Consider the following 24,829-nt stretch of genomic DNA (forward strand, 5'->3'; position numbering starts at 1 on the left):
CAGGAAAGATACAAGTTGCAAATCACGATATATAGATAGTTTTATTACAATTATTATCTATCTTAGCCTTATATTCCAGTTTGTACATTTATACAGATTACAATGTTTTGTTAACATTACAGTGACTCATAAATACACCACTCAACAAGGCTTTTTTGAACACACGGCTTAGAGAAGAGAAGAACGCAGTCAACCTGCAGGCTTCTGATAGCCTCATGGAACAATGGCTCCACTGGCAACACTTGTTAAATGTTAATGGCATTTTGGTATGAATCATGTCATTGACTTAAGGGTACAAAAATAGCCATTTTGATCTGTTTTTTTTGGTTTCAATATATACATTAATATATTTGCTGTTAAATAAGATGGTGGTTTATAAATATACATTGAACTAAACTTGACTGGTGTTTGCAATGTTAGGCTTGAAGACCTCGGTATATTGAGTGCTTGAAAAAACATTTAAAAGCAAGCAGAGTGTTATTGCATTTTGTACAGTGTACACGAGAGGCAGAGGTTGGTGTCAGAGCGTAATCCAACGCTAAAAGGATCAGGCGAGCCATCGAAGTCTATGAAATGATGCAGTTTTTCCCCTTGTGCCCTTTCTTCTTTTTGGACTTAGTCCGTCGGCCGTAAGGAGGAGAGGACATTCCCGCCCCGGGGCCGGGCAAGTCCTCCGTGTAGTAGTGTCTTTGAGGCCTGGGCTGAGGGATTGGCTGCCCCAGGAAAAAGCCTTCTTCCTCAGAATCTGAAGAGGAAGAGGAACACGTGGAGCACCAGTCATCGTCGTCCCCGTACAGCTCCAAGAGCCTCCCCGCGGCTTGGCCCTGCAGCCCGTACTCTGACGCGGCGCCAGGGCCGCGGTGGCCGCGGTGGCCGCGGAGGCCCTGGTGGCCCCCGGGGCCGAGGGCGGCCCCTCTGTGGTCCGCTTTGTAGCCCATCTGGACCCTCTCCTTGGGCAGAAGGTGAAGGGCATTGTCGGAGCGAGACTTGCGACTGCGATGCTTCCGGTGGTGGTGGTGGTGGCGGCCGGCGTGGGGCTCCCGGCCCTCCTCCTCGAAGTGGTACGCCCTGCGGCGAGTCCGTTCACTCATGGGCGGTTGGCGCAGCGGGAGATCGCAATAACGCCCGTTGTCCACCACGTCGTCGGAGAACTTGACTTGCTGCGGCCTGGATTGCGAGCGCGTCCTCCGGAGAGCGGGGACGTGAGGTTGGGGTCCGTCCGCGAGAGGCCTCACGTCTTCGCCTGGGACTCTTTCCTCCACCTCCTCCTGCTCTGATGCAAGGCTTTTCAGGGAATTGGCACTTCTGTGGAGCATTGAGGAGTTGAGGGTTCCCATGTTGCTGCTTTTCTCACAGTCTTCTGTCTCCAGTTCATGAAAGCCTTGCAGGGAGTATACCAAAGGTCTATCCTTACTATCGCCATCCACTGAGGCCCCTGGAGAGAAGAGAGAGTAATAATAGAACGCTTGAAAATGGGATCATTGATTTTATAACACACCCAAGAATCTCGTGCACCGCGTCCCAACTACTCACCGGTAATATTGGAGAGTGCCAGCGAGTCCATGGAGTCCCGAACACTCTGATCCGTCTTCTTGAACTCGTCCGTGAGGCACTCCAAGGAGTCATTGTACCACTGTATCTCCTCCCCCTGGATGCTCCGTTGAGCCCCGTGATCCAGCTCCAGCTCTTGGATCTTTCTGCTGCTCGCCGGACCCGGGTGGGAACCGTAGGCCGAGTCGCCGAGCCCATCCTGTGACTGGGCCCAGCACATGTCAGCCTGGTACTTCTTACTGGCGAGGCTCCCCCTTCCTCCGACGCCGCCAGTGCCCACTTTTGAAGTCTCCTGCTTTGACCGTTGGTCCTTTTCAGCGACCCAGAAATCAGTGGGTCTGGAGTCATTCGCTTGCTGGAAGACCACGTTTTCCCCGAACTTCAGTAGCAGCTGTGTCATGTAGTCCTCGTGCTCGGCCCACTCCTCCCCCTGGTCCTCGGGTGCCTCGGTCTCCTCGCCGCGCTCCCTCCAGAAATGCTCGTCAGATAAATTCACGTGGGAGAGCTTGTCGGTCAGGGTGTCCTCGGCGTTCCCAATGAAGCCGGGGAACTTGTAGTTGACGGAGGGGGAGAAGAGCAGCGACTGCCGGCACTGGTCGGCCGAGCGGCTGCTCTTGCCCATGCGCACGCTGCGCCGGGATTCGCGGGAGCGCGCCGACTGGAAGGCCGAGTCGGAGGAGTCGGAGGCGTGCACGTCTTCGCCGGCGCTGCAGGCCTTGGAGCAGTAAATGCGGCCCTGGTGCGGCAGGAAGGGGCAGCCCAGGAGAGAGCCCTTACACTGGGCACAGCTGAAGCAGCCCTCGGTGGCGTGCCAGTGGAGCCCATCGTAGGTCATCTGAGCGTGATCGACACCTGGAAATTCAGTCAAGGCGGGTTAGTAGCGCTCCTCCAACACCTGGGGAAATCGTGACATAAGTGTTGGCGGAGAGTCGTCTTCTCACCAATGTGTTCCCCACAGGCCTCGCAGTACTCTGCGTAGAGAGACTCAAAGCAGCCACAACAGTAGGGTCTGCCGTCCTTCATGATGTAGCGCTGCCCCCCCAGGATTGTCTCGCATTCAAAGCAGGCGAAATGCTTCATGTGCCAATGGCGGCCTTCCGCCTCTGTGCACTCATCGGCAAAGATGATCTGGAAACACAGATGGACACCGAATGAAGAGAGACGGCAAGCTTTTGCATTCCCGGCTGTCATCGGCCCTTTTCTTCGTGACAGCGGAGCAATGAATTACGTTTTCATCCCTCTCCCAAGTTTAATTCATAATGACCATAAACGTCAAAAACGTCAAATGTTTCATGCTTCACTACGTTGTTTTGTCCCCCCCTGGTTTTTTCCAGTCTCGTGGTTTTACCTCGTCGCAGGCTGAGCAGCGCGGTTTGAGGAGCTCAGCGTGGTGCCTTCCACAGTGGATTTTTCCATCATGGTAGAAGTAGATCAAATCCACCAGCATTTCACTGCATGTGGAGCAGGCGAAGCATGCGGGGTGCCAGCACAGCGCGGGGCCCGCCCTCGAGGAGAACACTGCCATTTCTCCACCGTTGATCTTTTCACCACACTGCAATGTGCAGACACATGGTTTGATTATAGCATCCTGTAATGACTGTAGTCAGAAAATAAACAGAATCCCGTCGAGTTGATTATATCTGTCAGACGACTGCACGGATATGTGTAACCCGAAGCCTCGCACCATAGAATCTACAGCGCATGATGAGGTATTTATCGTAATCAACTCGTCATTTTGAATAGAATGGACAGCAACGGTGGAAAGAGGGAGAGAAAAACCAGAAAAGCATGCATTTCTATGTTTGGATATGGTTGATCGGCACCCTATGGCAGCTCAATCATTATTGTTAATACTAAGTGAAACACTGTCTGCATGGCTACAAGCCCATTGGGAGATATTGGGTATATCTTAATAGCATTAATGTCACTGACATATTTACTGGATTCAGATTAGCCAAATGTCAAATGGTGTACAAAAGGATGTAGACAGGCACTAAATTGTTTTTTACTGCAACGGCTTGAAGGGGCTTTTAAAAAGACAACGGCCCTGGCTTTAAAAACAACTTTGAAGCTCGACAGCTATCCCAATTCCTCTCCACAGTTGTAAATTATACATCCAAGACAGGGAACTTACGTGGCCACAAATGTTGTTCATTAGATTACGGGGCAGAAGTTTCAATGTGCCCCTTCCCAGTGCTTCCTTCTTCCTCTGCACACTGAACATAAGCAGCTCCTTCTTCTCTTCCTCACTGAGGGACTGGCAGTAACGCACCTGGAAAGGAAATGTGTAAGTTATGGATGCAAAGGCCTATTTCACAATCCCACATTTTTTAATGAATGGGATTGCTACTTTTAAACGGTCTGATACAGCAAGAGTCGGACACCAATAAAAGGTGGTAAACTCAAGTGTAGGAGAGGGCAGAGTGCTTGCCACAGCATGCTGGACAAAGGCAATTCTTGACCTCTGTTTGCCCTTCTTACACCCCCTCCATATCTCCACCCACAGTCCCTGATTGAGGACATCATTTTTTACAACAGCCTTTATTTTCTTCTTTTTTTTTCATCCCTCCCGAAGCCTTAACAAGAGTGAAAGCAGACATTTACACAAACAAGACCCGTGTTTTAGAGGGAAATCAAGAGGACTACTAACAAAAGAGGGACAGCCAAGTTGAACTGTGGTGCCACCACCGCAGTGGCACCACATAAAGCCCCTCTCAACCGGCAGTCCTGCCTCCCGTCGAGCAGTCCTCGTAAAAAAAACAACAAAAAAAACACTGCTATGACAGGAATCCTGCTGGTGGGGGCTCCCGGCAAACATCATAAAATCATCAAGTCAAAAGTCGCATTGTGCCCACACCGAACGTCTACGAGGCTGCGGAACAAAAATCCCCCCTGTGCGATGTCAACGTGAATGCCAAGGGCTCACGCTGGTGGGATCAATGGAGGCGGTGGGGCTGTTCACAACGTGGGTTTGGGGGGCATGATGCGACCACTCAGACAAAATGTGTCCTGCGGGACACAGAAAAAAAAAAAATGCTCACCTCATTATCATGCGGGGGAAGTTGGTAGAGGAGCTGCTTGATTCGAAACTTCTCTCCCGGACTGCTCACATAGGGAATCTTATCCTCGGGCAGACAGGAGAAATACAACTGGACCTGGAGAAATCATGGCGTGGAGTAAGGAAATGAGGCAGAGAAGCATTGCAGGGCACAATGCCCGAGGGCTAGTTACTGGCACAAGGACACTGTGGGCGAAAGAAAAGTTGAAAAAGTCCAAATACGTAAATGATGATGAGGCAGAAAGTTTTTGCGGTACAATAAATCACAACACAAGACCCTTGAAGCCTATTCCAACAGATGTATTTTCAAGAATACATGCTCGTCAATCTGCACAGAGTTTGAGCTTAAAACTCAAATCTTCATGGCATTAAGTATGGAATTGCAGCAGTGAGCTGACCGATTCTTTTTTTTAATGAGTTACATTCTTGGACAAATCTGTGTAAAACCTACGGAAGACTGACTTTGAGGAATCAACCCCCCCCCCCCCACAAATTGACTTCATTTCAAAAGCGCAGCATTTATGCTCTTTGCTGATGGCCCTGAAATAATCATTATCTTCATAAATCTGCACTAAACAAGTCAAACCAGGTCAACAGGTTAAATCAGTTTAAAGGTTGTATTTTTCCAGTCATACGCTTGTCACTATAGGGACAGGACAAAGCAGCCTGTCGCTGTGGAGCTTTGACCCTTAGGGGCTGACAAATGAAAACTAAAGTTTATGAGGGAGGGGCTATTACAGCCGGCCAGATAAAGAGGTGGGATGTGCTTGTCTTGTGTGTTGTGGGGGGCTTCCTGCAGCTTTGGTCGTCTAGAGGGGGCGGAAACAGCAATTTACCCTGACAATCAACCTTCAGCGTTTGCCCCCACGTCATAAATTATGCACATTTTCATGCTGCTATTACCCCTAATCCAGCTCCTGAGGGGCTGGGGAAGAGTCAGCCATCACCCAAGACTATCTATGTGTGCCTTCACTGTAATGATGACCCATAATACATTGACCATTCAGGTCAATGGCTGCAGTAAAGGCATCAAAGTTGACCCATGCACTTCTAAAACAAAAAGCCCTGCATGTTTAGTTGAGTTGAGGCTCTCGCTGCTAACTCATCTCTTTCTGCACATCTCCCCCTCATTGCTTCCATGTGTGTTGTTTAACAAGGGAAGCAGTATGGAGAGAGGGTGGAGAGGGAGAGAGAGACGCAAAGAAAGAAAAGGGAGAGAAACGAGGAAAGAAGAGGGAGGGGGGGGGGGATGCAGCCGATTTTGGGAAAAGTGCCACATCACACCGAGTGCCCCGCGGACACGTCTAACAGCCCGGCCTGCGTTTGTGGGAAAGAGGTCTTGTTAATGGACGGCCCCTCCGTTCGTGATCCTGCCAGCAGCAATCGGCGCGACCCACCAATTCCTCTTCCTAACAGATCTCTGGTAATCACAAGCAGACTTGCGCCACACCGCAGTAAATAAAAATACACACATCCTGCCTGTAAGTGGCTGCCGAGTGGAGCCTCAAACAGGGAAGGATGTAGCCTGCTCCGTAAGTGGCATTCTCCTGATTCTCTGGATTGTGTGTTGCTCAGTGATGTGCTGAACAGAATATCTGGGCCGGGCAAATGGGCTAAAGTGAAAACCAGGTCAGATCTGTTTTTAGACCTCTGTCAGGAGGATACAGAATGATTCACCGTGGTGAGGATTTATGAACACATTTCCCGGAACCACAATTGTATTTTAAAGTAAGTTATCTTAGGATAAAAATACTCAATTGAACCAAATATTTTCCTCACCTGCTCAGGCCGGAGGCCAGGTGGTACCCAGGCGTACTCCTCCAGCGCACAGCCCGAGTCATCGTCGGAGGTGGAGCTCCGCTGGAATCCAGAGGTCAGCTTACTGACTTTGTGCTCCATCATCAAGTCCCGCTGGCGGGCCCCGCCCTGGAAGACCGCCGCCGACACTGCCACACTCGCCAGGCTCATCAGACTCTCCTTTCACTAGACAGATGAAAGTAAGGGCAAAACGGAAGGATGGCAGGAAAGTAAGAGGAAAGTAAGAGAAATTGGGGTGAAGAGGAGGGAGGATTGAAGGAGACAAGAAAATAAAATGTTCGTTAACGAGCTATTACATCAACCAACATCTGCATAACGGTGTCCTCACTCCATCTAATCCCGTCCTCTAACGTCAGAGCTGTTCCACTAAATCTCAAACACTGACTGAATCACACCATCTCTTTCTCTTTCATGAGGCCACCAGGCCCCTCAAAAGCCCATTAATGTATCTGAGTAAGCTTTTCTTGCTTCCATTCTGGTGATTAGTCCGCTTCATGAAGGCACTCATAACGAGAGCTATATACCCTTTCACTGCCATTGTGGTGGCAGTTAAACGCGTGCCCTCCTCGTGTGGCTTTTGAGGATATGAAGACCATTAGGAAATTCCGCAAGCTTCATGAGGTGCCGTCTGATCTCATTATAGTGACAATAACAAGCAGTTAGCTGATCGTAAATATACACGACAAATTCACGTACGACCAGCTTTTGGCCCAGACATTTATTTCTAAAACTTTAATTCAGTGTGCCATCAACTGCACCAGACACTACCTGTTAAATCTTCAGGTTTCACCTTATCTGTGGAGCTTGGGTCTGAATGAGTCATCAATTTGGCCTGTTAGGAGGAGCTACGTCCCAAGAGGGGTCCGGTGCGGCCTAGATCAGTTGAGCCTGAGGTCTGTACAAACACAGGCCAGGCCTAAAACAGGGCCACCATATGGGGAATGTCCACAAGACTGGTCTCTCCCTTCATCTCTCCTTTTTCTTTGGGAACTGCTTGTTTTCCAACCTGCTGCCTCATCCTTTCATGTTTTAGATGGAGAGAACAAGACAGGTGACGTAGTAGGGAGGGATTGATACAAGGGGAGATGGATGGATGAGGTTGACCGATCCTCAGATGGACACTGACAATGCCACATAGGGTGAAAAGTGGAGCGGGGAGATCAAAGAGTGTCCGAGTGTTGATCTACGTGTGTGGTGGCCGAAGTCAGTCATGCTTGTCTTTACAGCCGCACCAGACACGGCGGAACTGCTGAGGTAACAAACACAGAAACAAAATAAACCAGTGCAAAAAGACTAATCTCCACTGCCAAGCCAACATCTGTTAAGTAGCAATATTGGTCTTAAGTTTGCTAACGTTAGCCACAATGCTAATGGTAATTCCAGACCAAGGAAGGTTGTAGCAATGATGCAAGTTTTGTTCTCTGTGACAAAAGCTGTGACATTAATTTTTAAAAGCACATTACGTCAAAAGCTTTATTAGTTTAGGTTCATTAAGAACCCCCTATGAAATTTGGGTGCTGCTGTTAGCTTTGCCGGGACCAAGCACACATGGGGATGATGAATGTGTCTCCAGTTATGGTCATCTCTCACGGAGCCAAAGGCTCTCGCTGAGATCAAATGGGAGCCCAGGCAGCGTCCAGCAGCCTAACCCTTACACCACCTCCCCCAAAGCCTCTACCCCCTATGGCCGGCAAGGGCACCGAGGGCCACGGAGAGACAGCTGAGAAAACCAGACGCACTCGAATGCGGCCTTTGAACACACTGGCGTGACTGCGAAGTGGCCTGAAAGTCATCTCTCTCTTAGAATGATATACATGCCGGGGCGGTCACTGGGAGCGCAGGGCAGGCGTGCAAACTGTTAGACACGGGCTGCCATTTGCCGAGCTGATCCACAAACACACACACGTGCAGATCCATTAACACCCTCTTAGGGTTTGCTGTATGCTCGTCGCTTAGTGGCAACTCTCTCTGAGATAGCGGCACGCCAGACGCGCTCGTGGATGATTAACCCGCCGCACGCGCATGGCTACTGGCTATTCATATCGACTCCTCTTCCTCAAGGACACGTCCGTGGCATCCGACTGGCATGCGCTCCACTGGCCCTGCCTGAAGACAGTCAAGCGTGACGGATAGCGGTGGCAGAGGAATCATGTGTTTGGGAGGTGATTACACCACGTAGTGTCAAATCAGGCGGATTGGCTTATGACGCGTCCCATTAAAACGCCTCTGATGTCCTGAACAATGGCGTCTTTGTGAAGGCTTTTTTGGGGAGCCTTATCTCCCTTTAAGTTTTTTTCCTCCTGAAGATGTGGTGTGTTATCTCCTTTTGCATGATAGATAAAACCCTCGAACCCAGATAACCTGTCTTCAGATGAGAGAAGGGGGTGCAAGAAAGAAGACACTCTCTTGTTCTACTCCCATCTATTGACTTGCAAATGAGACCCAAACAACCTGCAAAAATGTTTCCTTGTTTGAGAACAGCTTGGGTTTCACGTGGAGATAGCTTACTGCAGGCAGGTTCAGTCAGGAGCCCGTGAGACTTCAGACTTCACGGCCTCGCAATGTATCAGGCGCAGACTCACTCATGCGCCACGTTTCTTAGAGAGATATTTGCCTTCACACGTTGGCCAAGTCTCCACGAGGACATCTCCCACAGCCGAAGCTGACTCGCAGGAATGTCAGGCTTGAACTTAAGCCAGGCTTCGCTAAAAGACGCGCAAAGGATGCCCCCGGCTCGCTTTCCCATCGCACAACCACATCTGCTTGCGTGCAGTTTGTGTCCCCCTGACTCTACCCAGAAAAGCCTTTGTGACTCTTTAAATGACGGAAGCAGTGAGCCAACTAACCTAAACCACGCTGAGTTGCCAACTCACTGACTCATCACTTGTGCTGGCCTTTTAAGTTTTCGCCCAACAACGGTTTTAGTTTTACATCTCCCCCCCCCCCCCCCCCCCCTCCACACCCACACACATACACACCCTGCCCTCCTCCCACACTAGCCAGACCCCTGTAGTCCTGAATGTTTAACAGCCCCTCACTCTTTTGTAAAGGCGCTTGTTAACATGGCTGCTGGGAGCTGTGGAGCAGCGTTTCCGACTGATCTGCCCACAGACGGCCAGCGGGTGGTGGGGGTACCGTCAGGGTGACGGATGTATTTAAAAAAAAAAAAGTTAATGCGTCCACAAAAGAGAATCAATGTAAGTCAACGCAGGTGAATGAGGGAAGCTGGAACACATTTTTGCTTTGAACAAAAAAAAAAAGTGCACAATGACAGTCTTGTTGCGCAGAAAGTTGATATTCCAACGAGCTCCACACAACAGCAGCTCAATGAACAAGTGCGGGCCAACTTGATTCATTAAGGGCACTGCAAAGACTTGTTAGCTACATTACGTGCTGACTACAGTTTAATGTTATTTATCGGTTTGTGAAATACAAACCTCTCACGGGGCCGCTTACCGTCACTGACCAATAATTGCAGCCGTCTGTCACATTTTTAGAGCGTGTTCAAAAACACTTGAACCAGAGTCCCCCTAAAATGCAGACACTGGATCATTGGATTAACAACCCTTGAGAGAGTGCACGGGGGAAAATAAGCAGCTTCTGGCCTCAATTACTGTCTATGTTCCTGTAGGAAGTGGATGATGGACATGCACACAACCCAAACACAGTGCTCTCTGTCAGTTCGGACCGACCCAGCGTATTTTACTTGGCTCCTGTGAGCTCGGCGATGCAGGATCGGCTCTCCTTGAGGAGAAAAACAGGATTTTTCGGTTCAAAGTCCCTTGATCTCTGTTTTTTTTTTAAATTTCAGAAGAGATGTGTCTTAACTTTAAACGTATTATTTCTCTCTGCTGCAGAAATATCTTCAATTGACACTTAATGTGAGTAACATCGCCAAATGAATGGCTGTTCAGACCCAGAGAGGAGCTCGGGCTCTGCGGCGCTGAGGCGCTGCACGGCTGGAGTTTGGTCAGCTTGTTGAGGCCTCCTTTCGTGGCCGGGGGGGGTGTTTTTCCAAGGCCAAATGGATGGGAGTGACATCCACACAGAGGTCTTCCCTATAGGGACCACCTGCATGAGCTGGCCAGCCTGTACTAAAACCAAACACACACACACATGTGCTGCTGTCACATAGCAGACATCAAACACATTTACATCGACGTGAATCCTCTTTGCGATGTAGGAACTCGCCCTTCATACCTCCCCCCATGCGGAAAATGTGCCTCGTTATGAAGCGCATGTCTTGTGAATCACGCAAAACACAAATTAAAACTGAAATATCCAAGAGAAGTCTTGAGTAGAAATCTGCATCACAGTAAAAGAGGCGTTCACTTAATAACGGAAAAACAGTTCAACTCACTAGAATCCTCACACTGCTCTAAAAAACAGATTACATCTTCAGCCATGGTTCTTACCTCAGAGTTGGCAAACTACCCTGATGCCGCCAGGAAAAAAAGGATCTTGTCACCACTATATCCAGACTTGAGTTCTTCTTCAACCTCTGGTCTCTGTCCATAAAGGAGGAACTTCAGAGCTCTAATTCCAGGACCAGAAGCAGTCAGCCTCCTCTACTGGATCTGTGAGCACAGTAACAGCCCATATCGGAGCGATGTCTGTCTGAGTGCGTGGGAGAGAGAGTCTGAGAGGGGTGTGTGCACGTGCGGGTACGTGGAGGAGCTCAACCAGATGGTCATCCCACCCTTCTGTCCCTCAACCAGCAGCACTCCTCCTCCTCCACCTACTCCCTCCCCTCCCAGACCCAACCCTCCGAACCTCAGCCCGGCCCCTTCACCCCCCCGAGGACACCCAGTCACGGCAGGGTGTGGGAGAGCGAGGCGTCTCTCCCCCCCCCCCCCCCCCCCGTGTGCTTCAAACGCATGCTTCCAAATGAGAACCACCGCTCACAGGAACTGCACTTTTAAGTAGCCCCATCAGCGATGGCTGCGTTCGTCTCACCACACCGACCCCCCCCCCAACCCCCCCTCTCTCTCCACACGAGCTTTCACATGACATTCCTCGTTTTGCTTCCCTATCAACGGCTGAAAGATGTGGGGAAGGTGGTGGACATTAGAGCCAGGCTTCGGATTAGCTGTGGGTTTTCTCTCTCTGAAATGCCGTTAAGTCACAGAGAGCTGGTCGCTGTCTTCGGCTTTTGTGATTAAAGAGTGGATTCGCTTCCCGAGACGCTTCCGTCCCGGAGTGTCCTCGCGTAAACCGTCCCTCCTCAACAGAGCATGATGTCAACAAGTCTGAACGTGTCCAGCTATCAGGGGTTTCATATATGATTCAACCGAGGGCTTTAAAAAGAAATCCCTTTCACCACAAAGCTGTTATTATCTGTTAACATGGTCAGAATTGAGGGTTAAAATGTCCAAGTTGGTTCAGCTCAACTTTGTGAAGTCATGCGGTACGTATCAATTGATTAGGCTTTTGACCTTTTTGGTCAAGTTATGAAGGCATAAATTGACTGGTTGACTTTTTTTTCAAAATGTGATTTCAGAACTTTCCCCGAACATAAAACGCTTTCAAAAGACACCAAAAGAGAAATATAGTTATTAAGAGTTTCTATAAAACCAAATTATACACCTCCGCCTGTCCAGTAAATCTCCGCGGGACGCTGACCTCAACCTCTCCTTCACCTCTGCAGGAATGTCACAGCCCGACTCTCTTCCTGTTGCCTCAGAAAACAAAAGTGACCGGTTTAAGGTCGAACTCCGGACGGATGCAACTTTTGTGGTTGTTTGGTTGCAATTTCAAAGGTGTTAAAAGTTTTATTTTGTTTTCTAAGAAAAGCAAAAAGCTCCATCCATCGTAGCTAAAGGGTTAACATAGTTTCACACCGTAGAACAAAGCAAGAGAGCATTCTGAGGGAAAGCAATTCATCTATTAAACAGCTAGAATTGCTTTGTTTATTAACGTTTTATAAGCTGTTTAATTTTGTGAGGATGACGTCGGGATGTAATTCTGTGAACTCAAACACATGTGCGAAGCTTTTACACTGTTGGGGGGGGGGGGGAGGGGTTAAAGGGGGCTGATACAAGGGGGGGTCACGAGGGTCAATACTTTAATACAATATAATCTTTGCGTTACATGAAATCTCAGTTCTGCCAATGATTTAAGGACGAATCCAGAGTGTATTCAAAATGAGCTCGTTCCAAGTCCACGGCCTCCTTTCATTAGCATTTCATGTGGAGCTCAGTGCAACAAAACGGGATTGTCTACACGTTAAATGGTCAGAAAAAACATTAAGTAAGCATTTATGTTTCAATCAAAAGAATGATTTGCGGCCCGTTCCTCGATTAGCACACCTTTGCATGACTGACAGCATGTGACTCCGCTCGCCCCCCACTCGTCACTTTCACACCGTCGTGTGTTAAAACATCAACGCGTGGGTGGTGAATGGTGAATGTCAATGTTATTTCAATAGTAAAGAAATGCAAGGAGATGATGAAAGTGAGTAGAGTTTTATCCAAAAAGAAAAAGAAAAAATCACGATTGAATGAACTGATGATTGATATTCTGGAGCTTCATGTTGCATATGCTGTAGGAGAGACAAAATCCCATTGTCGCAGAGGAGAGGGAGCCTTTCACTGCAAACCTCGGGCCTTTGTGCCGGTCCAAATGACTCTGCACCCTGCCCCATTAGCAATTCTTAGAGGGGAGGGTCAACACGGCATCCTGCTTTTGGGGGAGACATTCATGAAATGCAAAGCTAAGACGGTAAAGTTATCTCGACAAAAGTTGCAAAGCCTATCCATCAACGCCAGCGAGTGTAAACCAAATTTGCCCGACGTCATTAAAATGTACAAAATAAGCTTTTTATTCAATGCAAAGTTTTGCCGAAGTTGATCCTCGTTGTTTTTCTGACATCTCAAAGTTGCAGATTTTGAAGAAACAGGTTTAAAAAGGTCAAGAAAGTTCACATTACAAAAACTGTAAGAGCGAACGCGTGGCCTTTGACAATGACCTCAGTCGAGGGCAGCTATTAACGGGGTCGTCTTTAGCCTTCAAACAGGAACCAGAGGCTGAGATGTTACAGCTCCATAGTTAGATGTAGCTGGCGGCTCAGTTCAAGGTTCGCCTCAGACGGCTGAATAATATAAAGTTGGACAAGTCCTGCGTCCCCGACCTTTGACCTTAGAGAGCACCAGCTGACCCACAGACCAGATGACCCGTTAAATCTATAGCCCCCGGGGCTTTACGGCCCATTCCCCTGTCATAGCCGCAACGACCTGAACAGCATCTCACACCTGGTCTGCACCTTCTCACCGCTGTAAAATGAGGGGGGGGGGGGGCGTATGCTGGCGGCAGGGTACTCTGTGACAAGCATGCCCTGACAATGACAGGACAGAGGAGATCACCATCGGAACCAACGCCCCGTGATAACGCTGCATTCTTCTCTGGTCCAAACACGTCCTTTTTGAAGGGGGGGGGGGGGGGGGGGTGTACCAATAAAAACAAAGAGCCCGAAAGCTGACTTGACTTGACTCTGACAGACTGTGCGGGGATGCACAATAGGCCCAAATGAAAATCTAAAAAGCAACCTGTTTAGAAGGCACTAATTCGAGTCCCGTAAATTGGGGCACCAGAGGGGGAGGGGGGGGGGGGGGGCAGAGGGAAGGTCAGTCTCTAACTCGCCGTCGTTGAGGACCATTGTCGAGAGCAGCTCTCACTGCTGTGTGAGCTGCCTCACAACAAGCAGGCATTCTCAAGGTTTAAATGACTTGCCGGCGGTCATAAAGGCCAATAAAACCCCGTCACTGTACTGTAACGACGATCCTATTTAAGCCGTGAAAGAGGGGGGGAAAAGGTCAACCGGTGGAGCAGTCGGCGCATTGATATTGACTTAGCTAGATTGGCGCTGACAAACTCAGGTCAGGCCGTGTGGGCTTGTTAGCCCCATAACCCTCACATAACCCCTTTTTACTGTTTCGCCCTGACACATCGGAGGGGGGGGGGGGGGGGGGCTGAGGACAGGAGCTTAGATCCAGGCTTAGTATCTGGCGAAAGATAGAAAATAAAAGACAAATACCTTACTCACTTGACACCCGGATCATGTGGTTCTTAAGAGTGCTGAATAGGAAAAAAAAAAACAAATGGAAAAAAGGACAGGAGTCAAGATTTCCTGGACTGAACTTTTCAACTGCATAAAAGATGGAACAAGAAAAAGTCACGATGATAAAATCCTGAGTCCGAAAGCCGTGTGTTTGATTATTAAATGACAGCGTGCAAAAGAAGATGATTTCACGGAAGAAATGTGTGAACATTTTAAATGCATTTCTGGTTTGGGGGTCATCTGCCGTGACCCTGTTGTGTCACGGATGACGTCACCACTCAGTTTGAGTCCGAGCAAACGCCGCTCGCTTCTTCACTTCATCCAAACTACACTGCTGTCCAACAGCTTTGCCAAACGCCACAGCGACGCATTATCGGACCAGCTCATATTTCACCCATCTCGATGTGACACCCTCTCACCTAGTTGTAAAAGCCGAACCTCATTGGGAACAATAGGAAGTGGAGCGACAGAGCTCCCCGAGGCTGTTAAAAGGGAGGAAGCCCCTTTATTTGAGGACACTATAACTCAACAAAAGCCTGTGGCTGTCTGCACACAGAGCGGCCCGAGGATGAATGGGCTGCTCTTACACCAGTCACTTGCACTGACAAAAGCACTGCATCAGCAAACGGCAAAAAAAAAAAAAAAATCATGTGTGGTCTCTGTAAAAAAAACAAAAAAAGACAAAACAGGCTTTTAAGGTCTCTGTTATTACCTTTATTTTTTCACTCCTGAATGGAATTCAAACATTTTCCACATGGACCATGGACGCATTTACCGTGAGGTGTGAAAAGGTTCGGTCACTCGCTGTTGAAACAGCGCGCCGTCAACGTCCCCTTTTAAGACTTTGCTACATTTTCTAGCTTATGACCTCACACTTCCAGAAAGCCTCACCTCACACACCACTTAAACCTCGCGGCTCACACATCTGGAGTTTTTTTTCTTTTCTTTTTCTCTTCTTCTTCTTCTTCTCCTCACCTTTCCTTGAAGTTCAACCGTATATAGCCCTCTTACGGCAGGAGAACTATTTCCTGTGCGTTTCCAGGCCCCCGGGGCTCAAATGGACACATGAATGAGGCCCGCCGTAACAAAACAGCCGTCGCTCGGGCCGCTGTGAACGAGTCTTCAACGGAGAGGTTTAAAAAAAAAAAAAAAAGTTTAAATAGGAAGAGAAAGTTGGCAATTCCCACACATGGAAGCATTTTCCCGAGGCCGCACGGCTTTAAAGAGGGGGCAGGCCGCGCAATCCGACTACACTGAGTTAAGAGTTAGCTCAGTCAGGATCCCACTAATGGTTAACATTCCCGGAGAATCACTCCGTCACACTCCTTTTTAGAGCGTTCTAATTAAACACATGCTCCAGTGCCACAGCACAGAAGGGAACCCCCCCCGCCCCCCCCTGACACGACTAAGAGCAGGGGACGCTTCTCTGCAGCTCTGCTTAATTGGACACAATTAAAGTCATTAAGGTGGCAGTAAAAAGCAGCAGAAAGAGCAGAGGAGAGGCCCAATGATCTCCTATTTAAGGCTCCCCGGGGCTCTGATGTTCTTGACCCTTTCACCTCCTCTCGTGACTCACGTTCAGAAGTACAGGAAAAAAAAAAAAAAACGGTCCGGGGCCGACTCTTTCATTATGAGATGTCCGGCCGGAGACTTTGCTCCCGTTTGACTTTGAGAATGTATTGTGTCAATGGTTTTTATGGCCTTGAAGAGGTCACAGAGGTTAAAAAACAGTAGAGTTCCTACACCTTCGGAGGCATATGCTGATTATTCGTGCATCTGTTGGTGCTTCTCTCTTGACATATATATTTTTTTTCACTTGTGATTTATAATCATTTCTCAGAACTGTTTTAGTTTTAGCTCTCCACAACTCTCCATATATATATATATATATATATAGAAAAAACTAAACTAGGGATCCACCTTTTCAGAAACAATACTGATACATTGAAATATACAGTGCTGCTTCCTCTTGAATTCCCAAATGTCCATTCTGCATTGTGTTATCTAATTTAACCTTTGAACTTCCATAGTAAGTTAACGTGAGGACAGGTAGTGCTGTAACACTAAAACTTGTGGATCGCCTGCCACGACTGAATCAATGTTACTGCTCCCAAAAAAATCCTTTTTGTTACAACGACATTTAAAAAAGAAAACTGCATTTATTGTGAATCTGTTACATTACACCATATCAGTACCAGAGCACAGAAGATTGTGATTGCATGTGTGTGAACGGAGGGTGCATGCTATGTAGTGTGTGTGTGTGTGTGTGTGTGTATTCAGGTCCACTGATATCCAATCTGAAGCGGTGGAGAGGACTCACTCAGTTGAGCAGATATACGGGCCAGACATGGAGTCATTAGTGCCCAGGATCTGTGTGTGTGTGTGTGTGTGTGTGTGTGTGTGCATGTGTGTGCGTGGGAGTGTTTGCACATAGTGTGTGTGCCATGGAAAAAAGGACACAACTGGCCGCCTTATCACCCCTCAATTAAGGTCAGCGCCCCCCCCCCTCCCTGGGTAGAGCTTATACCAGGGACCCTCACATGTTTTTGTCTACATCACTGTTATTTTTGGAGCTGCTAATTCTGCGGACACTAATGACACCAAACCATTTTTCAGGGACATATGACATATGAGTGTGCGTTCACGCCGTGAGTATTCCAAAAAATAATAACCCTTTCGATAAAATCTGAGATGCCTTTGCTTCAAGTTTTCATCGCTCGTCAACACCATAAAACATTCTGCCCCTTAATGGTCAAGCGTGTGTGTGTGTGTGTGTTTGTTTGGACAGGACGCACATGCACAGATGTGCACATCTGGTGAGCCACTGCTCTTGTTTTCTTTTGGGAGCCCTGCCCCTGACAGGAAGACAGTGCGAGCCTAGCAAACAAAGGCCCGGCTCTTTGAACCGGCCTCTCACCAGGAGCTGCCGTCAGGTTGTTGTGGCCAAACGAACTGTCTCTGCGTCAGCTCTGTGGGCCCTTTGTGGGCCCACTGTGGGGCCTCTGTGGGGCCTCAGGCTGCGGCTCTGCAAGACGTGTCCTCAGTCGGCCTTTAACAATATTTACCCATCTGCACGTCGTCCTACAGCCTCGACCTTTACCGTGACGGGTTTCCAAATGGCAATAAAACATTCCCTCTGTGTGACGAGGCAAATTAGATTATAAAATCCTAACTGTCCCACCCTGGGACAGTAAACTTAGTAACTGCAGGAAAAACTGGCAGTCAATTTGAGATGGTCGAAGAGGAAGAAATCCTTTGATAGTCGACTTTCACTATCGCAAATTGACAAATGCAATGAAATTCAGGATTAGAATAAAGTTTAATGATAATTCTGATGCTGCTTCGAACATAGCGAAAGTGATTCAAAATCACACTTCACTGAATGGAGAGAGATAGAGACCAAGAAAACATTATTTTGTGGTCTAAATTGTTACCTTTAATGTATGCATCCTCCTGATTTTGAGTTTGGTTATTTGTTTGGAACCTAGATTGTCAAGAACAAAATGTTTCCATACATTATTTTGAGCTCTTTTGGCGTTGCACAATTTCAGTTTCTGCTACGGGGGATACCTGATTAATTGTGTAGTTCAAATTTGACAGGATGAACATTTTAACAAAGAGATGTTCTCCATGGATCATTCTGGAAGACATCCATCACCGTCTGTTACTGTAACCTTACATCAAATCGCAGGAAATACCTTTGAGGAAGTCCAAAAATCCCTTGCCCTGCGGAGTGGGTTTTTAAACCCAGTTGACCTTTTCCATATCATCCACTCTCATTGATTCCACCCCTGTGACAATGCCAACAGGGAAGGAGGAAAGAGAGCCGCAGGAAGTGGGGGGGGGGGGGTGGGTTGTTTTGCATATTTCCAGCCGTGCGTCCGGAAACTTTAACTAAATCCCCCCGTTGTGTGCCGGGGGGGGGGGGGGGAAATGAGCTGGGATTCATAATGACTGTAATATGGAGTAACATGTTTTCTTTTAGTTCTGGCCCTTGATGCTGTGATTACTTGGATGGATCCCCATGGATGGATGAGGACACAGCAGAAGACACGCCCTCCTGCAGTCGGCCATTTTGGTGCCGGGTCGGTGCGGGTGAACTCTCCCCAAACTCCCTCCGACATTTGGCATCTCGACAGCCACGACCGGCCTTTATTAAACGCAGACGTGTTGGGCAATAACCAGCTCTGCGCGCCCCGCGGAGTGGTTTCTTGTGCAGTGCTTCCTGGGGCTGAGCAACATGGCCTCTGCACGGCGGCGGTAATGAAACATGTGTGTCAGGCATGACTTTCATCATCGCGGTGGTCTGATGGTTAAGTCCCGCAATTATGCCGTGTGGTCACAAGAGATCTGCTGTGGTATTCAACCCCCCCCTTCCCCGGTGGGGTTCGGTGTGAGAGCCGAATCCAGTTTCCCCCCCCCCTCCGCATCATCCCCGCAGCCTCCTAATAAACAGATTAAGTGTCTGGAAGCGCTACATCGCCGGCTACCTTTAATCACTTTATGCTTGAGCATGTGGATCCAACGTGATAACAAGAGGGTGTTTCTGTGCAGTCTGGTCACTGGTCACCGCTATGGACGCAAAACAAAGTGAGCCCTAAAAATGTCGATTCCATCCGGGGCAGATCGTCCGTCCGCTCAGCCCGGTTCCTGCGATTCAGGGACCACCGGCGTTTTTTAAAACGGGCCCATATTTCACCCGGCCCGCTGCCAGCCTGCCACAAACAGTTTACAGTCCAAAGGCGCTGGGCTCTCTGCGGATCGCCTGTGGCAGCCCGACTGCTCCTCTCGCCACATCTCATCCCCCCCTCCCGTCCAGAGCCACCAAAGACTGGCCTCCTCTGACAGCTCCTCACAACACACGGCCCTGTGCCGCTCTGCTTTTAGCCCCGCTGCGGTGAGCTGGACCACGTCTGGGGGGGGGGGGGGGGGGGGATAAAAGGCTGCCAGAGTGTTTTGGCTCGCAGGCGATTTACACGGACGGCGAGGGTGATTCATTCTGGCTTCGCACAAACAGGCCTCAGTGTACATTCGGCTTTTAAATCAACACTGGGAAACGTATACACACGCCGTGTGTGTGCGTGCGTGTGTGTGTGTGTGTGTGGTGTCCGTCTGTAGGTGTCGGGGAGAGCGCGCGCGCGTGTGCCAGTCATGAACACGTATAGGTGACCGCTTTGTCTTTGTCCATCTGCTTCTCTGGGACAGACACACCGCGGCGTGCCCCACTGTTTATGTCTGAGAGCGGCTCCGCGGCTGCGATCTGTCTCCACCCCCGGCGCCCTTGCTGAGCCCTCGTCTAGTGGCTCACGAGGGGAGCTAACGTTACGGCTAGATTCTCCCCCCCCTTTTTAAAGGGCTCAAATCGTCCAGCCTCCATGCGTTTTGATGCCCGAAGAGGCCGTGAACATATACCCTCGTAAGCATCAAGTCGGGCAGAGGAGGATCAAAACCTTTTGTTTCTGCCATTTGCAAGAAGATGTATGACAAGGCCAGCTACTCTATTCCCCTCTGGCTTTCACGTGGACATCTAGAACAAAATGCTTTTTTAAGTCTTTTGATTCTATTAGTGGCACCTTTGAATCACTGGAAGGCTTTTGGAAATGAGACGTGGACGAGATGTGTATAAATAGCTCAATGTAGACACAGACCATTCTTAACCGTAAAAGTTCAGCTGGTGTCTGCTGGGCCTATGAAAAACGTGACATAACTGCAGCTGTACTGAGGCGTGATGTCCAGGTTTCAGCAGATGAATAATATGTGAATCACATCGACAGTACAGTACAAGAAATGGACTATTGGTACGACAGACAGAACTTTCTGTATTTCTGCATTAAACCCTAAAAAAATATCAACCTTCATCGTTATAGTTAACTCTCGCTTTGTGAATGAATTCACGTTGTAATCAAAGTGCTGCTGGCTAGTTTCTGCCCTCAAGGCGTCAACCTGTCTTCTAACCACTAGGTGACACCACCACCTTGGTTCTGTTTCTCTGTCCTCCCTCTGTCCACCACGCTCACGCTCGGTGGTTCTTTCTTGACCGACCGATGGCCATAAGGAAAAATAAATGTATCAGTGATGAGCTGTTTCAAACCACTTTTTTTCTGCATTGAAGCACGAGTGTGACCCGGTGTGTCCCACTGACAAGCGGAAAGCTGACATTGTGCAGAATCTTTTGGTTCCCCCTTTGTACTGTCAAAGAACGTAACTTGTTTCCCCCCCCCAAGCGCTTCTCAAAATCCCTTCCACAATCCATCCAATGTGTCCAAATACAGCTCAAAGGCATCCCCGTGGGTTTGTCCTCTCACCTAGCTGTCAGGCTTCAGGGCTGACCTGTCCCGGGTCAGCTGTGGCCATAGTGACAGATTTAAAGGCCGGCCTGACCCTGCGTTTTTCGGCGCTCGGTACGAGCCAAGAGGTTCTGTCACTCTGTCAGCCTCCGCGAGGGCGAGCACTGGACTTTAATGGCTTATGGTGATGCTCGCTGTGCTCCGGGCGAGAGCAAAATATTATCTCAGACAGCCGTGGGTTAAATATAGCAACTATCTGCTCTCCTGTGTTGTGTGGGTTGAGCACCTTTCTATCGCAGCTGAGAATGGGAATTGTTTGAAACCGGCGTGGTGCGTTGTGGTTCTCCAAAGGAAACACTTCATGGCATGTTTAGCTCTGGGAGGGAGAGCCGCACGAGGAGTGATGAATTCCCTCCAACAGCTCGCAGCGTTAGTGGGATTCAAAGAGCAGGCTGCACAGCAGACACGTCTAACCTAATAAGTCCGTTGGGCTCGTGCACAGGTCTGAAAACCAGTTTTTCGTTGTTTTAGACGGAAACAATGCAGAATAGTGTGAATAGTGACGAATCCCAACTGAAGAATGCTCTCTCACAGTGCAAACAAGTTGCCAGACGCGTTCACTTACTTTAATAAACATCTCAGGCCTGAATGTGAATGGGGTTTTTTCTCCCCCATTTTTTTTTTTTGCAGCTGGTGCAATTTTTTTGTCAAGACTTTCCCACTTTATCGATAATTGAATTGAAGAAAGTGAGAAGGACGTCTCATAGTGTGTGTGTGTGTGACCACATTCTCCTTCACTCAACAGCGCTCTTGACAGCTACGGAGCCCTGCAGTGGCGGACAAGCAGCGGTCACTGTGCCGACCAGTTGTCACCAAAGTGACAGGCGACAGCTGAGTCCATACATCTGGAGGCCCCCGGGGGGACCCCTCTCACTCTGAGTTGACTGGACTCAAGTTTGTTTTTCTTCCAGCTTTAGAGGAACGAGGCTACACGCAGAGGAAAGTGACATTTTGGAATGCTGCGTTAAAAGCGCAACGCGGCATCGGGAGATCTGCATCCGATCAATGAGGTCAATTAGAGGACTTTTGGGAGCTGACACGATATGACTTGTAAACAGTGTCGGTTTGACTAATGGAAGTTGCATTATTAAGACTATATATAATAAACAGAAAGACATCTACTCGTGTTTTTGTCACCTGTGCACCATGTAGAGCGTTTTCTTTTTGTAAATCAAACAACACATAAGACTGATAATGATATGATTTTAAAACTGCACTTAAAGTAGCAAATTTACCGTCAAAAATAACTCTTTTCACTCACCCCAAAGCGTTCAGTCGCAGTACACGGAGTATCCAGGACCGATATTCCCGAAGTGAGAAGAGCGATTCACGCTGCGCCTCATTGGCACAAGATGAAAAGTCCAGAGAGGGCGCGCCACTGTGCCGCAGAGCTGAACCCGGAGCTGCGCGACGCGATAAGCCTAAACTCCACGATGCGGTGGAGGCCAGCGCTAAAGGGGAGGAGAGAGGGAGAGAGAGAGAGAGAGAGAGGGAGAGGGAGAGAGAGAGATCTTCGTCTGACTTCACCCGCTTTATCACCACATCTCAGGGACCGCCGCTGCGCACGGTTCGCTGTGGCGCTCCTCTGCGCGTCACAGCGAACTGACATAGATGAGTCGCTCTCTGCCCGTTGGCTTAAAACCAGCGGCCCTCAGCACGACTCCAGAGACGGGGACCAGTGTGGAGCACATGGGACAAACGCTCCTGTGAGTCTCCTGCTGCTTCCAACGGGGCGTTGACGAACTGTTTGCGTAATTAGGAGCTTGGAAACTACAAAGTTAAAGAGTTAATCGCCCTCCGTTGCCTAGTGCCCATACCTTGATATGAACCTGCCACCAGCTCATATTATTAAATTCGGTTAGTTCTGGTGTGTCATCACATATAGAAAAAACGATCCGTCCCACCTGCCGCCAATATAACATGTTCTTTATGTTCTCCCACATAGACAGCGTGTGATTGGACCAAAAGAATAAAAGGTATGTCTATTTGCAAAGAGTGAAAAGAAGCAAGCTATATCTATTGACTTAGACGGAATGTTCTAAGATTTGAGGAGAATGGCCACCACTCACCCAAGAATAGGGACGGCGATGCATTGAAAATCACGCACAGGGTCATTTTTAATGGCACCATTCACTAACTCTGAACACGCGCCACGTGGTCACTGGCCGACAACCCACTGTAAATACAACGTAGACACTAAGCATGAAGAGGGTGGACCTTTGAGCCTCTTGCACCGCATCGAGAGTGACAGCGCGCACCCAAACAAGTCGGTGTTTTGCAAAGCCCCGTCGTCTCTGAAAACATGTCGGGTGAAAGGCGAAGCGTAAATGTGACAAACGCGTCCCATTCGCACGCGTGCCCTTTGACCTCCGCGGCTCTTTCCCTCACCGGAACAGACGGCTACATCGCCGCCTGACCCCGGGGGTTCGACCCGGTCACCGCCTGGCGTCTGGGTGTGCGAATGCGTCTTAAGTAAGAACAGGTTTGGCGAGCTCGGGCCTGTCAGTCATTCCCTGCACAGCGCTGGCACCGAGCAAATGGAGCATATTGCAGCCCCATGTCTTATATGGACCAGATGGATGAACGCTACTATTATCACCCTTCACCGACGCCGCTAACTGTGCCGAGAGCCGAGCCGCAGATATGAAGATTCGATTAATGTTGAGGTGAGCAGCATAGGTTACAGAAAGAGCACGTGAAAGGAGGACAGCTAAACAAATTGGGCAAGTTTCTATAAAGACAGCACTGGGGGGGAGATAGATGTCATTTTAAACCACTGGTTGTTTTGAGGAGCCATTTTGCCTTGAACAAGAAGGTTTGACTGGGCGGACCTGAATGTTAAAACCACCCTCCATCACTTATCTTCCCTCTTTTTTTGGAGCTTGTTGGAGCAGCATCGCTGACATGAATCGGGACGGTAAAGAAGCTCCGCATACTTTCCGACATATGTCTCGTTTCTGTGGCATGCGACTCTCCCCCCATGATTTTAATAACATAGAACTTAAGCCTGATTGCCGTGTATTCAAATGTAATCCTGCCAAATTGCTGAGCATTAGGGTCTCAATTGGTCAACAAAGCGACATATTTTTACCGTCCCCGGCTGTTTGGTGTTTGTTGTCCTGTGGGACAGTAAATGTGCTGGTTAAAGAGCACTCTAACAAGATTAGCAGCTTAAGGCGCTGTAACCCCTGAAACAGGAGCTCACAGATAAATCTGCTTTAATTACAGAAGATGAGTTTTTTTTCTTCGTAAGTGCTGTTTACCGTTTGCATGCAGATCCACCTCAGGGTGCCATGACTTCACACTTTTCTTTGCTTCTCTTTAACGTCCTCTGTTCCTGTCCTGCAGAATGTCTTTCCTTCAATGGAAGCTCTGTTCTATTAGTTACTAAAGGCACATCTCTAATGTGCATTTCTTGGAGACCCAGTTTTACATGCTGATGGGAATTCTGCATTCCTCTTTAGCGAATCCCATTTCCCATCTGGTGGAGTGGGGAAAGGTGACATACATTCAGGAATACTCCTGTTTGCTATTAGGCCTGAAATGGCAGCCTAGGAGACACGAGTCTCTGTTTAACGCCTCAAGCCACCAACAGTAATGCAGTTATAACCTGGGTTGCCGTGTTTTAGCGGAGACATTTGCATTAGTGTTTGTGTGGTCTTAACTAACCGTGTTTGTTCTACTTTTTATGTGTTGCCACATGTTTGCTTGGCTCTCGGTAAGTAAATATGTAAAAACCAAGATTGCCTGAGATAGTTAGATTTAGATTTTACTTGCCAAGTTATGGCTTCTAACCTACTGGCTGTTTGCATTTTGGAATATATAGAGATAAAGAGAGTTACAGATGCAAACTGCATTCACCCCATACACACGTTTCCCCGATAAAGCCATTTGAGATATGCATTGTTTGTTGTCGTTACATTACTCCGACCAATCCATCCACATTGAGGGTCATTCAAACAATTCAGAGGGGATTCTTTTTCTAAAGGGATCTTGTTT

The 24,829-nt window shown here is 48.6% G+C and overlaps 1 protein-coding gene across 2 annotated transcripts; it reads right to left on the bottom strand.

Annotated features, from left to right (window-relative positions):
• Positions 1-22: 22 nt before the first annotated feature.
• On the bottom strand, positions 23-22,435 carry LOC119196041 (prickle-like protein 1). 2 transcript variants are annotated; one of them, XM_037451409.2, is made up of 8 exons: positions 22,092-22,435; positions 6,389-6,592; positions 4,593-4,706; positions 3,686-3,823; positions 2,900-3,103; positions 2,493-2,679; positions 1,534-2,403; positions 23-1,435 (listed from the first exon to the last, which is right to left on the bottom strand). In XM_037451409.2, exons 2-8 carry the CDS (start codon positions 6,575-6,577, stop codon positions 567-569), a joined length of 2,571 nt encoding a protein of 856 aa, XP_037307306.2. In that variant the 5' UTR covers positions 6,578-6,592; positions 22,092-22,435; the 3' UTR covers positions 23-566. The 2 variants fall into 2 exon arrangements, with proteins under 2 accessions (XP_037307306.2, XP_037307307.2); XM_037451410.2 differs by lacking the exon at positions 22,092-22,435 and adding an exon at positions 10,843-11,103.
• Positions 22,436-24,829: the final 2,394 nt, after the last annotated feature.

This window comes from Pungitius pungitius, chromosome 6, assembly GCF_949316345.1.
Source record: "Pungitius pungitius chromosome 6, fPunPun2.1, whole genome shotgun sequence".
Lineage (NCBI taxonomy): Eukaryota > Metazoa > Chordata > Actinopteri > Perciformes > Gasterosteidae > Pungitius > Pungitius pungitius.

Coding starts and splice junctions, on each gene's coding strand:
- LOC119196041 (XM_037451409.2), bottom strand. CDS start 6,577: ATGAGCCTGGCGAGTGTGGCAGTGTCGGCGGCGGTCTTCCAGGGCGGG. Junction 3,104..3,685: donor TGAACAACATTTGTGGCCAC/GTAAGTTCCCTG, acceptor TGCACATTGCAG/TGTGGTGAAAAGATCAACGG. Junction 1,436..1,533: donor GGCACTCTCCAATATTACCG/GTGAGTAGTTGG, acceptor TCTTCTCTCCAG/GGGCCTCAGTGGATGGCGAT.